The 15,406-nt window shown below is 38.2% G+C and overlaps 1 protein-coding gene across 1 annotated transcript in view; it reads right to left on the reverse strand.

The window, feature by feature from the left end:
* Positions 1-15,406, reverse strand: part of dapk1 (death-associated protein kinase 1) — a 61,793-nt gene that overhangs the window by 31,865 nt on the left and 14,522 nt on the right. Inside the window, exons 3-4 of the mRNA XM_026322300.1 lie at positions 5,378-5,599; positions 877-1,015 (exon numbers count right to left, since the gene is read on the reverse strand). Coding sequence (XP_026178085.1) covers positions 877-1,015; positions 5,378-5,599 — 361 coding nt within the window. The remainder of the gene's footprint in view (positions 1-876; positions 1,016-5,377; positions 5,600-15,406) is intronic.

The following is a 15,406-nucleotide window of genomic DNA, read 5'->3' on the forward strand; positions in this document are numbered from 1 at the left end:
AATCTATAATAATGATTGTGATTTAAGTAAAGAACGCTTGGAACATAATTTAAAAAAAAAAAAAAAATACGCTGAACACTGAGGTAATTCATTGTTCAAGAACGTCACACTTTATGTATCTGAGCTGTAGTGCTGGGAGTGACCTTTGCCGTTTCATCCTCACGCGTTTAAACTGCCCACACTGCATAATAAAAAGGACAGACTCCAAAAACAGATTAGTCATAGTAATTAGTCTTTATGTGACCTCTGATAAGAATAATAAATGTTGGCGTTTTTGTTTTGAATGTGTCTGTGTAGGAGGAACCTCTTCAAAGAAAATATCCAAATGTGTTGTCCGAAAGCAAAATGACATCGAACCACTGCCATCATCTGCTGTGTCCTCAGCGTTTTCATGGAATAATCACAATCATGAAAAGGGTGAAACTCTCCATTTTTAAAGTGTACACTTCTGTTTTGATTCTCATTTTGAGGCCATTACCAAGTGTAATCGCTTGAAAAGTCCTATTTGCATGTGTTGAACTTTGTGAAACAAACACCCTATGAAGAACAAATTCACAAATGTATTTGTGTGGCCCAAATAAACAGTAAATGCTAGTATACATATCATTAACTGTGAAAATTGTGAGTATCATTTCCAAGAGACCAAACTGAAATTTACAAAGCTATTAGAACAAAGATCACTGGCGAAACAAAAGCTAAAACCTGCAAACATTTGGTATTTTTGCTGTTCTTTGTCTTTTAATGATGAAAGAATATTAATAGTCAACACTCAGTAAAATGCAAGGTGGCAAAATGTACAAGATCCCAAACACTTGCTAATCTGATGCTTCAAAAACTCAACTGACACGACTTTATCAGTTCTAATTGCTGTAGTACCTTAAGGTCAAAGTGAGCGATTTGCTTGGAGTGCAGGTAGAAGACTCCATCCAGGATCTGCTTAAGGAACTGAGTGGCCTCCTCCTCACTCAGCGACTCCTTTTCTGCAAGGAAGTCGAAGAGTTCGCCACCGGCCACGCTGGATGAGACAGAGAGAGGGAGGGAGAGAATTAAAATGTGAGATCTCTCAGATCAGGGGCAGATACAAATCCCTGCTTAACAGAGCTGAGCTCATGTAATCTAATCATCCTGGTGCATTTGAGCCCAACTAATTTACACATCCATAGTACATTTTAACCAGCGCTGTTCTCAATAAACTGCTTCACGCCTTGTTTAAATAATAAAAAGCCTCCATCAAAAAACAACAAAGGGGAAAAAGGAACATGCCCCAGAATTGGAAACATGACTGCAGGATCTGAAGTTTTTCTTTTGTTACTTAATCAGTATGCCATTTTGAAATAACACACAAAAAGACAGACTTTGCAACAATGATAATCAAGGTAAAGGTAAAAATTAAATAGGTAAACATCACAAAAAAAAAAAAAAAAAAATTCACATATTTTTCAAATTGATTCCATACCTTTATTCAAAATCCACATAATTATGGTTCAAAAATTAAAATAAAATATTGGGACTAAATACCATTGCAAATACTGATCCTGACCAGTCTGGAGTCTGGGTAAGTCTTTGACAAAATATTAAAAGAGTTATTATTGAGTCATCTGTGGCTTATATTCTTAATAAGTCCATGAATAGTTTTTTCTATAAAATGTACAACAGAAAAAGAAAAAAAAATTCTGTTAAAATATTCCACATCCCGAGATAATATTTCAAAATGTCTTGCTTTGTTGGACTAAGAGTCTAAAACCCAAATCTAATAAAGTTTATTTACACATGTATGAAAAAGAAAATCCAAAACTTTCTGTATAACAGAAAGGCTCTGAAAATCAGCTTGCTTTTATTGAAGATTTCATATAACATGAAAAATATAGTTTCTTAGAAAATCCTATTAAGATCTATTATCAACTTCAACTCTTGTTGATCCCTACCAAGAGGCTTATAAAGGTCTAATTGGGTTCATTTGACATCAGAACTGAAGATAATTTAATAAAATCAGTGTGATTCAGTGCTTATTAATTAATTATTGACACTGGTAGTGACAGGGAGTAGCAAAGAGAGATGTGAGGAGAGTGGAGGATTTATTGTGGATGATAATGTGAAAGTCTGTGACAGAGAAGGAGAGGACAGAGGAAGAGCACAGATAACTGTAATTACAGCCATGCTTTTCCAGCGTTCATGCAGCCATCTGCACATACAAACAAGTGCTTGTTTCACAGGGTACCAAATTAAACTGACTCACATCACAGACACAGATGAATGAATGAAAAATATTTTTTACAACCACTATTTACTTAAACCATTACTACCATAGTTTTGTTTTTTTATAAAATATAATTTTACCAAAATAAAGTTTATTTTAAGGCTGCTGTGTAAAAACTACCAACAACAAATGCGTTCTTAAATTGTTCAACAGGAACAGAAACCTACAAACACACACTGTTCCACCCTTCAGGGAGGAAACACCAGACCAGTTGCACAGCTGAGACTTTGAACCCCCTCCTCCCAAAAAACAACCGCTGTATAACTAGGATGTTTACTTCATCAGGCTTCAGTGGTTAACAGGGTGTAGCGTATTCAGACAAGTACAAACGATTTCTACAAAAACCTGCCACCTTAGTCTATTCTCATACAGGTTGGTTAATGTTTAAGGTCAAAGGGCAGTCGGTGTCAAGGCTGTGTTTACCCATGATGCAGAAGAAGATAATGTAGAGGACAAAAGGCACAACATATAATAATTTATCATCTAAATGTGTTATGTTAGTGTGTTAAGTTATCATACAGTATGGTACAAACGTACCATACTTCCCAGTGAAGTAAAGTGAAGATGCTTTCAAAGTAGTACCAAGAATAGTTTTTAATTCATCAGTTAACTTCATACAAACTGCAGTAAACAGAAAAAAAAGATCAATATTCAGTAGGACCATCCTTTGACTTTAAAACTGTGCTTCAAGGTACTGGGCAGGTAGGTTGTTCTCAAACATATCAGAAAATCTGCCACTGTTGTGTGAATTTAGTTTGTCACTTCATGTGATCCCAGACTGACTCCATTCATACTGACATCAGGACCCCGTGAAGGGACTTCACATTTTGCTTTTTAAAAGGGACCCCTTGTTCTTTTTGTGTTTGAAGACAGTACCTAAATCCACAGGAGAACTGTAGCAAGTCCAAACAAAAACCAAAACACTAGTGTGGAAACTGAAAGATCTATTTAGCATCTATTTCCCTTGTCACAAACCACCTCAGCAGGTCTGACAAAAAGGGAGCCCTGCAAGAGCTTATTTACACAAAACCCTATTTTTAAATTTAGCTTTGACACAATTAAACAGTGTAATGTGGAAAGTGAGGAATATGATCAGTGAGAGCAAAGCTTTAATGTGTGAGATAGTGTGTGAAGTGGAGGTGTTAGATGAAGCAAAACAACATAATAGGTGGACTCCAGCTACTGTTTATATGACTTGCTCAAAGGCATCTTATAGTCAGTTCATCTGGGTTTATTCTTCCAACTTAAAACCAAACTGATTTGATTATTCAACAGAAAACATTATTGATGGGTCATCCGTAATGGGACAATTGATAAATCTACAGCTGAAACCTGATCTAAAGAAACTTTGTTAAAACTGGATTTATTCACATAAACCACTTTAGCTTCAATTGCATTTACTTCAGCATGTTTTGCTTTTTGTGATATTCAAATGTGTCAAATACTACACACATAATACATTATTGTCTCAACCTTTCCACCTACTCATAAGGGCAATCCTGTACTTTTTATTTAGGCTGTTTTGCAGGTTCATCAACATGCTCACAAATAGACAAGCCAGTGAAGCCAGTGTCACATGACACTCCACAAAAACAGCTGGAAAGTGGACCAAGCTGCTGTATAATTATTTACACTAGGAATTTATATATATATTAATTGAAAAATGTACTCTGGTAACTGATTGCATGGGATGTTACATTGAAACAGGAGTGGTTTTTCATGTTTTTACTGCTTAAAAAACAAACAGCCTGTATTTATAAGTTCACTGCTGCTCGTTTCACAGTATGTCAGGATCATACAGCCATTTATCTGGCTTTATCTCTGTGTCCTCTAAAACGTCAGTCAAAATTGTGGAGTAAGGTCATTTTTGTACTGCTGGCATTCACTGGAAGGTTGTACATCATTCAGAATCCTCCACTAGTATTTCTAGCCACAGTGACCTGCTCTACCAGTTTAATATACTGAGCTGGAAATGATCCAGTGACTAATTATTCATGCACACTACTGTAAGCCTGGACTGGTTTTGTGTTTGTTATATGTTCCTTGCTATTTTATCATAAGAAATTATTTGTCTGGAAGGTTTTAAGTAACTGCAGCTTTTAACATTTCACTGGTGGCTCTAAGGTCACCTATTGAATGAGGTGCAGTCTTCTCTGCTCGTCTGTTCTGAATAAGTGTGTCAGCAGGATACTTTTAAAGTAAACATAAATGTTCTTACCATGTTTAGAGTTCCATGTAATCTGGTAAAACTGGTTTAACTGGTGCTCAGTTTAAAAAAAAAAGTGGCTTTGTGCACAACACTTTGAACAGGTCACAGCCACAGTACAGTCTGTTGGTTACTATAAAGACTATCACATTGCAATAAGTATTTTATTTTTGAAAACTATTCAACAAAACATTTTTATAGTTGCTCTATGAGGTGCCACTACACATATCCAGTTTATTCATCATGAGGACAGTGACTTTGCCTAAGTTGTAAAGTGTCTGATGTGGCTCTAAGGGGAGTTTTTCAATCTTTGACAAAGTAACGCTATTGACATCTGCAATTTTTGTCTTGGCTAAGACCTAAAATCTTTAATGTTCTATAATTTGAAGATGTGAAGTTGGAAAGACATTTGGGATCTAATGTGTGTCTAATTTTTGGATCTTAGCTCAAACAAGGGGCTATATGTCAGGCCTCTGCTATAGAGATTTTGGCCATTTTATAAAAATATGTCTGTTGTGAGTCCATCAACTTTATGAAAGTGCCGAAATAAATCAGTGGAGTTCCCTTTTAGTGTGCGTTTTCAGCTTTAAGAGAGAACTACCTGATTCTTAAACACTCCAACCAAATTTATTTGAACCTTTTATACTTTCAAAACCGCAACATTTAGAAAATGATGATTCATCCTCTGCTGCCATTGTCAATTATCAAAAAATCTGCTTGCAATATTTTTCTGTTTCTGATGTTTTTCAAAATATTTTAGGATATGAAACTTGTATTTATTTATTATTCTTGTTTTACTTCATTGTTTAAATGTAAAATTGTAACTAACCATTGTCTTATAATTCTGGATTAAAATCTACAATCTCAAATTGCCCCGGTGTGGTGCAGAAGTAGAAGAAGACAAAGTTACTCACAGCTCTAAAATCAGGATGACTTCTGCTTTGTTTTCAAAGACTTCATGCAGAGTGATGATGTTTGGGTGCTGGATCTCTTTCAGGATGTTCACCTCACGCTCGATGTCCTCCCTCGTCACCCCTCGTCGACTGGACTTGCTGCGCCGTTTCTTGATGAATTTGGCAGCATACTCCAAACCTGTACTCCTGCGCCGACATCTTCTGACCACAGCAAACTGACCACTAATGGCAGGAAGAAAAAAATGTCAAAGTTACATTTACTGTAGCCTTGAAAAATTATTAATGATCTGAAAAACAGTCTATAAGCAGATTAGCTCACTTAACACAGTATCTCATTTATTTTAATAATGCAAAGGTGGTGCTGACAGGCAGGTTTTGTTACCCTTGGACAGAGCTACGCTGGCTGTTTCCAGCCCTTATGCCAAGCTAAGCTAACTGCCGCTGGCTACAGATACATGTACATATTTACCATTTGGATATGAGAGATGTACCAAGTGCAAGTGTGAACCGATCACAATCACAACCAAGGACACTGAAGCTCAAGTGTTCAATTCCCACAGGATTTGTGTTTCAATATGGTAAAATCTGTGCCAAAAGGAGTGGGCACAACTATAAGGCCTTAAAACTGTTGATCAGAAACAGCTTTAATTAATAACTTGTTGATGAATCATGATCAACAACACAGAGAAATGTGCATGATGAATAAAGACACCAGCATCTATTCAGGCCAACTCATGGAGGTGTTTCAGAAACCTACTATAATTTTAAAAACAAAATCTTCTTTTACATATATACTAATAATAATAATCCACCTTTGTTACATCTCATGCCTATGTTCTGCTTTTCATTCCCAAATATGCCTCTTAATTTACAGAAGACAAATGCGACTGAATGTCTTCCTGCAGTGGAAAATGAGTTTTTCTGCATTGCTGAGTAGTACAAAAACACCTGCATTTGCATTCAGCAGTCCCTCATAGTGATTTTGACAAACGTGTGTAAATGATACCCAACCTACACAGCTCTCACTTTCAGCAACGCCCTGACAAGAATTGCAGCTCAGCACCACATCAAAGCAGCTGACAACATCCAGGCAGTTTTAAAACAGCATCACAGCCTGTAGCACTTTGATAAAACATTATTTCCTACACTTATGGCTAATAGTTATAATAATTATTTAAAAGTAAAGCTGTGTATGATGCACTCAGTTACAATCCAACGGGATGTCAATCCCTCTAGAGTAAGCAACTCTAAACAGTCCTCACGTTTTCTGATAAAAGTATTTAAGTGTCCAGCTTAGATCACATCAAAGCTCATACAGACAGTCCACACTAACATACTTCTCATAGGATTCAAAGATAGCAGTTTCTCTTAAATATTATGTTTGTATGAAGACACTGGTCTTGTGGTGTATAATGTCTGAATAAACTAAACTCCACTTTAAAATCTTTCAGCTGGGGAATGATCTAGTCCATTACTCTTGCTTCTTTAGACTTTCAAAAAACTAGAATCTACTGGCTCAGTGTAGCAGTAAAACAACTAATCAGTCAATCACCAGAAAATTACCAGGTGACAAATTTGATTATCAAGTTACTATCTTTTCAAAATTAAGACTGGTTACTTCCAGCAGATTAACTAATAACAAAATTAATCACTAGTTACAGCTAAAGTTAAATTCTGTAAAAGATTAGATGTGGTACGAACTGCAGGCTCCTACTCTGACCAAAACAAACAACTATGGCAAAATCTGGGCTTTGAGATCCACATGGCTCCCACAAAGAAATATTTGATTTTTCAATCAGCCATAGGTCATGAAAAGCAAACTCACCCACACTACCCCACAGGTCCTTCTATATAGTATTTGTCACTGTTAACAGGCTGTTAGGTGCAATAAAAAAAATTGTTTGTGCAGCCGACACCAAAGCACACACATAAGCACTTTTACTGCTAGGCAATCCAGATATGGTGACCTTGCGTGATGTTATATCATGACAAATGTTTCTATGTATGAATAAGACAGGGGCTGTTATGGAAATTCCACCATCATGTTGTCATGCAGCATTGTTATTAAATGCCACTATCTGACTGGAAAATGCTGATTCCACTGTCACTTGACCAAAACACAGCCAGAATAACCACTTGGGGAAGCAAGGACATTTGGCTGAGGGCTGTTGACGCCCCCGTCGATTGTACCACCTCATGGCCCTGGCAATCACGCAGCACTTAGTGTACCAAACACCCACAGAGGGAGGAAGAGAACGAGGGAGTAGCGGGGTGGGAATAAGAAGAGAGAGAAAATGAGAAAGTTAGCACCACATTCTGCCTCTCTCTTTTTTTTTTATTTTTATTTTTTTAGATTTCGATGTCCAGATTTTCACAGAGATTTATAGTAGAGAGGACACTATCTGGTGAAATCTTCCCATGTTTTGGTTTATAAAAAATAAATAAATAAAAAAGAAACCCTCCACAATAAAGACAGAGTCCTGCGTTGTCATCTGACTCCCACAGTCCTGCCAAGACTGGAGTGCACAGTTGTCAGGAAGCAGTTTAGTCATTTAGCTACACTATATGTCTCCCACTCTAATCCTTTCTCTACAGTGTGTCTCCTAATATTTGATGAGTAAATACAGGATCCAGACTACAATGCTGTCAGCTGTAGAGGAACTTTAAAAGAGAAAAGGAATAAGGTAACAGCAAACTCCCCTGGAAAGTATCAGTAACAAAACTTCACCCTTTTCTGACCTGAAGTGCATAATTATCAGGGGCCAATCAGCAGTGTCTGATGCTGTAGTCCACTTATGCAGAAAAAAGATTTCTGTTGATTTTAGATGTTTACAACAAAAAACTGCTTCAGACATAATTGAACCTCTTCCTCCATCTCTTTGACTCTGCTCATAAGCAAAACAGGTGATGTACTACACTCAGTCAGAGCACTGGAGAAAAACGATTTGTCTAACCCTTTAAAATAGTGCTGGACATTTGGTGATGCAGTGACCACTTGTGCATCTTGGCAAGTGCTTTTTCTTTTATTTGCAGCACAATGGATAAAGCTTGCATGGTCATGTTTTTCATCCCTCTTGAGTGGGTTCACAGTGTTAAAAAACTGCCAATGCAACAACGCAATGTGGTAAAATGCCAGACATCACATTCATCAGATTTCTTACTAGGTGAGACAAACAGCACATAATGTTACAAAAATGCTCGGGCTATATCCCAGAATTATAATTAATTATTTAAAACTTTTTTCAAGAAAGGAAATCTGATTTTGGCTGTTGTAAGTTTGCTTGCTAAGGAACTGAAGTACAGCCTAGCTAAAGGGAATGACATCTCTTTAGGGAAGTGACTTTTCCTGCGACTGAGCCTAGAGACACGAGGCAGACAATGTGAAGAGGAAGAGAGTGCTGAGGATGAGGGCTTTCTCATGCTAATGTCACTCCCACCCCCATTCAGTCTGGCTGCACCCTGTTGTGGTTCCCACCTCAGTTTGTCAGGCCTCCTTCGTGGAGATAATGGGGACAGACATCAGGATCTGATCTGCTTTTTTTTCAGAGAAACTGACAGCAAGAGAGAGCAGAGGGTTGTTGTTCACACAGTGTGTATGTAATATTATACATGTACACACACACACACACACACCACAATCTGTACACAAATGACTGAGCCTGTTACACACGTCTGGCTGGATAAAGCTGTATTAGCCACTGTCTGATCTGTGGACACTCTCATACCTCAAAGGGTAAAGACTAACTAAAAATGGGCAGCTGTAAAGGCCACGTTTAGACAGACGAGATGATGAGACTGCTTACGGCAAATACATGGTTTTGGCCTGTGTGTTCATTAAATCTTCTCTTTATCAGCACTCTTCCCAACAGCAGCTAAAGAAGACATTTCATGTGCTAACCATTGAAACTGGAATAGTGGGAAAGACAATTTTTGGTCTAATTGATGAAATGGCCACAGCAACAAACCAGAACTCCCAACAAAAGCAAGCAGTTGCTCAGGACATCCTTCAACTTATTCTAATGCTGTCAAACTCTGTGCTGCCAAAAGTTCACACAGGAAAAGTGTAATCTGTGAAGCCGTGGGACTTGGTGTGAAAATACTGTTGAGGATGACAGAGGAAAACATAACTGAGTTCCTGTACTTGATCATACACCATCTGCGCAGGCTTGAAGGCATCCTGTGCCACTCTTACTTGTCAAATCGGTGTAGCACTCTTGAATCTTTACAATGGTTTTAATTACATGTCCAGTCAGCATCCTTGATTAACTCCTATGACATGAAACTCACAGGTACCAGGGTGTGTCTGGACTAAAAGAAAAAAAAGGAGAAGAAGAAACAGCAGTGTTGTGTCAGAAATGAACACAAGACATGTGTATTCAGCATACTGACAAGCCCTCTGCACAAATACACTTCACAATATTCTGTGTGATATTTTGTAAGTGCTCTTATGCTGCCTGACAGTAAAAATGGGCAAGTGAAGCTTGTGCATGCAAATTCAAGCCAATTCATCCACTTCATACCACCCCCAAATTCACTTGTACAATACACTGCAAAATGCATTATTCAATGGAAAACTGCAGTCCATCTCAAGATCAGTGCAGAGCCCTATGAATGACAAAAGGTCGTTTCATGAAAGTTTGAAATGTACACCTTCTTTTGGTCCATGTATGTTTATATTCAACTTCATACTACTGAAGGAATTTGAAGCATAGACAGCAATCTCATATTTCCATTATTTAAGAAAAAAGCAAACTATATAATGGCTATTGGTTCACCACACTTAAAAAGCAATATAACCTTACTACATGAACTATTATGTCAAAGCACCTGTTAGGTGTCAGGTTAAGCATGTTCTGACAAAGACGCACAGTAAAGCATTAACAGTGACTCTAGGAAGCTGAATAGGAGTCATATCTCTTGGATTGGGTAACAGTGGACAGCTTAAGTCTCAGCAAAGCAATCTGTTTGCTAATTTAGCTACAGCATTTGCTGGTTGTTACAGTTGACAGTGAAGCAGGTTGGGGAGGCTTAACCAAAAAAAATAAAATAAATAAAATAGTTGTAGAAAACTAATTCATGCTGTTGCTTGCACAACCAACATAAAGCAAGGGTCTTAAAATGTCAAGAGCATAGCAGTAAAGGAACATGGAAACAATACTAAAAGCATGGAAAATATTCCAATTACCATTGTCACATTCAAGCATGTAGATTATACTAACAGAAAATAACAGATAAAAAGGTGCATGATGGAAAAAACAACCATTAGCTTTTGGGAATTAAACTCCACACTTATGTGCTTTCCAAGCTCTCCCACTCTACACAAATAAAGAGAGGGGAAAATGAGCCCACCCTTCGTTTACAACACCAGCTGCACACACATCCAAACCAAGGGAAAATGGCAGCGGATCAAATGAGCTCTCTTCCTTTGGTGACGTAGTGGAGAAAAACAACAAAAAAAACAAAAACAAAAAACCATTGCTGGCTTGAAACTTAAACACCCTTTCCCTGGTAGAGTTTCTCTATCTAAGAGCTGAGACTTAGCTCTTAAAACCCACCCACAGGCTATGTGAACAGGTTTCAGCGTTAATGTGGTGAATTCCCCCTGTATGACAGACCCCACTACTCACTACCAGAGGCTATCAGGAAAAACCCTCTTATCCTCCAGGGATGTGCAAAATCAGCATTGCTGAATAAGCACAAACATGAGGAAGAAATAATGAGCAGGCAGAGAAAACCCTTTCTTGGGAATCACTGACAAAACAGAGGCTGGGAGGCTGTTTTTCAAGAGCAGATCTCCCCCACAACCCTGTGCAGTGTGAAACCCCAGATACTCTACAGGATCAAATTACTCAGTTCTTTTTGTTGTGCTTTAAAGCACAGACAGGGCTTCCTACTTTTGGCCTACTTGTTTCTTTAAAGCAAGGGGAGGGAATGATTGGAGAGAAACTGGTTGAGAAAAGGAGAGGAGAGGTTTGTCTATCAGAGCTGCCTGGGTATGTGACAATGCCTTGAGGAGCCTTGCATTACTTAACGGTGCTGGCAGGAGGGTGTTTATCTGTGGAAAGATACTGCGGCACTATAACATATTTATTGCTGCATGCTTTTCTTTCCCCTTGATACAGCAGACCCATATGACAGAAACAGCTCAGTACTACAGTTCCATCAACTGCTATCTGAGGATTGTGGTCCAACTTGTTGAATGTGCACACACGGAAGCACAGTTGCATATAGCAAGTATATGATGCTCCTTCAGCTACTTCTTAAAACAGACCTGCTTCTCAGTCAATTTACATGCCAACAGCCATTCAGGAGCCAGACTAAGAGCATCAGATCAGCCAGTGCAAACATGGCAAATTTGATTTCATGCCTGTTAAAGTGATGCTGTAGAAAGGCTTTGACTGTAAAGCACTAATGCTGGAAACACTGTTGGAGACTTCTTCACACTGCAGATACTAGATAAAGCAGATTATTACGAGAGACTGTATCATCTATTGGCATATCAACAGACAATTGGCAACTACTAAGGATGAATTTTTTTTGTAACAAAAAACTAGTTCCATGTTGATTATAATCATTTGCTTCTTTTCTTTTCCTTAAATAGTAAAATGAATATTTTTGGGTTCCATACAGTTGGTCAAAACAAGATAGTTGGTGATGTTGGGGTTTGGTGATTGTTTTGATAATGTTCTCTGTCATTTTTATTTATATGACTTATTAATTGAGAAAATGTCAAGTGTGTTAGCTACAGCATGGAATATAAAAGCACAGTTCAGTAAGATGCAAAGACGTGCAACAATTTTATTCCTCATATAACAGTTTGTCTGCCTGTTAGTGTGTGAGCATTCTTAATGACATCAGATATGAGATAATCAAATGCTAAATGTCACTACCTACTGCTGTCAGGTTGAAGCTCTGATGTGTTAAAATCAAGAGATAATTCATTAGCAGAAACAACAGCTCTGATGTGGTAGAAAAAGAAAGGATGCACAAGAGATGACAAAAAAGACAGATTTAAAGAAAGAGCCTTGTGGCCACTCTCAGAAGACGGACTGACACTAGTGAGCTGTCTAATCAGTGCAGCCTTGCCTGGATGACTGGCTGTTAGTTAGAGGTAGCTGCTCTGACTGTTTGGCCTTGTGAAGATGAGGCAGCGCTGGAATGAACAATGTCAAGCAGTAATGAGCAACAGAAAGGCCTTGTAAACAAAAATCAGTGAAGTGGGAGTGGTGATGGCAGGATGGGGACGGCATTCGGTGGTAACAAGCCCACAACACAAAGAGTTTCCAATGTGCAAGTGCAGTAGTTAAACCAGTTTGGAGCTATAGATGTTTTCTACATTACTACTTCTATAATTCTATACACTATATGAATCGCCTGTGCTATTTTGTAAGAGATTTTAGAATCTAAGCCCTCATGGGCAAAACAGTCACACCCAGAAGCAGCTGTAGCTCTTTCACTGTATGAAACAACCACTGATATATGACTGCAAGACAAAAGAACAAGACTGGGAAAGAACCCGTTATCAAGGATAACTTAAAGGACAAGAAAATGTGCACAAAAAAATGAAGGTGTCAAACTTCCCTGTAAAAACAACAAATTTTGCCTAGCACTGTGATGTACAGACAAAGGTTTAATAGTAGTTACAGGTAGTACTTCAAGGAATGACAAAACTCTGTCTTTGGAGAAACTTTCAGACATGAGTATTAATATTTTTATAATAACACTGTTCATCACTTGTTCAGCAATAAACGGCAGACAGTTAATAGAGTTGGTAGAGACCAAAAACAGAGTTGGCAGTCATCAGGTGGACAGAGACATGACTCTAAATTAATGAATTGTTACTTGGTAAGAATAAATTCATGCAAATGCCCAACACTGTGTGATAGAAGCTCACCCAAAAAATGTGTAGATACTGTGCAATGATATATTGATTAAGCAGGCTAAAAATACAATATCTGACACCACTAAAATAAAATATTATTGATAATGTGTAGGCAATCACGTCAAGACAAAGTCGATGGGAACTAGGCCATTTCACTGGTGCCTAATAATGAAATTCAAGTTTATGACTATTTTAATCAAAGAACACGTGGATCATGCACATTCTTCATTTAAATGTGATACATGATTTTATTAGTAGATGCAGAGTTGTTTGGTAAAGGCAGCATCCTTGGTGAGAATGAGGTGGTAATAAGCTCTGCCTGGGCCTCAAGTCATCAGCACAGGGTGTGTGGCACAGCTTGGGCTGACAGCAGCTGAAGATGACACACACACACACACACACACACACACACACACACACACACACACACACACACACACACACACAGAGTACAGTACATGCCTAGAAAACCTGTGTTTTCCCTGCTGTAGAGTTGACTTTAACACTTGCTAGAGATGCCTTTGGGATCTTTAGGAAGTGTCCTTAATGTCTTTATCTACCTGTATAATGACAATGCAGAAACTAAACCTGGTGTTTTACCAATAGAAACTTTCAGCCAAACCATATATGACCAAGAATTTACCAAAACCAAACTTGTCTCACCAGAATTAGATGTAAATCATTGACTAGTTTGTCAGGAGACTGGCCTGGAAAAGTGAAGTGCTACACTTGCTCACAGTGTATCACTGTGTTCAAAGATATGGATGAAAACCAATGAAATTACCAAACTGAACAGCATTTTCAAGCTCTTCGCATTTGATTTAGCTCTTAAGGATGAAAAAACATTGTCCTTGTAGTATAGTGGCCAGTACCACACTGTGTGACATCTCCTTCCACTACTGTGAGCCAGCTATTGACCGGCTCTTTGTACTACTACTGTGAAATAGGAGAGTGTGCTGAAAAGATGAAAAGTGTTAAGTACAATAGCAGACAGACTCACAGTGCTCCGCAAGGTACACACAGCACACACAAAGCTTCTATGTCAAATCTGATACTGATGCACATGGACTGATGGAGGATGGCACAATGAGTGTGATCTCACCTACAGTTTGGATTCCTTTGGTGTAAACCACAGAGAAAGTTTGCTTTGTTATGTTTCCTTGTGTTTTGTTCATTTTGGTTTATGTTTCCCATTTGCAGGCAAAACAAACTGCCAGTTGCATGATATTAGCGCACAGTGCAGGCAGTTGCACACCTGTGTTTTTATGCTCTGTGATTCAGAAGCTTCAATCAGAAATAATGGACACTAAATTAAAAGTGCCAGTCCACTCACTAAAGACCAGACTAAAGGCAGAGAGACCCCACAGTAAGAAAGAGGCAAAGGTGGCTGCAGTGAAGGCCTGTATGTTGGTTAAAAACTTCAGTCAGTGACTGCAAAGGATTTTGTCCAAAATATTAAATATGACTGATTTGATATTTATCTTTCCAGTTACCTGTAAAAGAGCTACATCTCCCACACAGGTGCACTGATTTAAACCTACTCAAATTAAATCTCACACCTGACAATGCAGTATATTAACCATAATTTCATTTCAAATTGGACATGCTCACGCAGAGATAAAGACAAAGTAAAACATGTGCAATATCTGTCCAAATACTTAGAATGTGGACTATATGACATGACTGAACATCTTCAAAGCACAAGATGGTGTACCAGTGTCCCTGGAGAGTCCAATAAACAAGTAGACAGGGTGTAATAGTGGCACAGCGTAACCTCTTTTTCATCTGCCTGCACTGTTTATGTAATGTCTTTAGAGCTTAAGTATCTGAATGTGCCCACTCACACAAGGTTTACAGAAAAAAAACAAACTGTCAGTCTGAGCAAATCAATATATGCACTCCAAGAAAAAGAAAATTAGCACCCTACCTGCTGCCTACATACTGTTTTATTAGGTAAATGATAGAAAGTTAAATGTTATGATGAAATGAAGTGGACTTGCCAGGTCCTTACAGACCCAAGACAATGTGGAACAATGATGTGCAGGTACAGAAAGAATACTAATCATATACAATTCAACTTGGGGGCCTGAAAGCCTGCTCTGGAAAGAAAAGCAGTAATGAATTCATGTAAAATGAAATATCGCAGT

Source organism: Mastacembelus armatus, chromosome 9, assembly GCF_900324485.2.
Source record: "Mastacembelus armatus chromosome 9, fMasArm1.2, whole genome shotgun sequence".
Taxonomy (NCBI): Eukaryota; Metazoa; Chordata; class Actinopteri; order Synbranchiformes; family Mastacembelidae; genus Mastacembelus; species Mastacembelus armatus.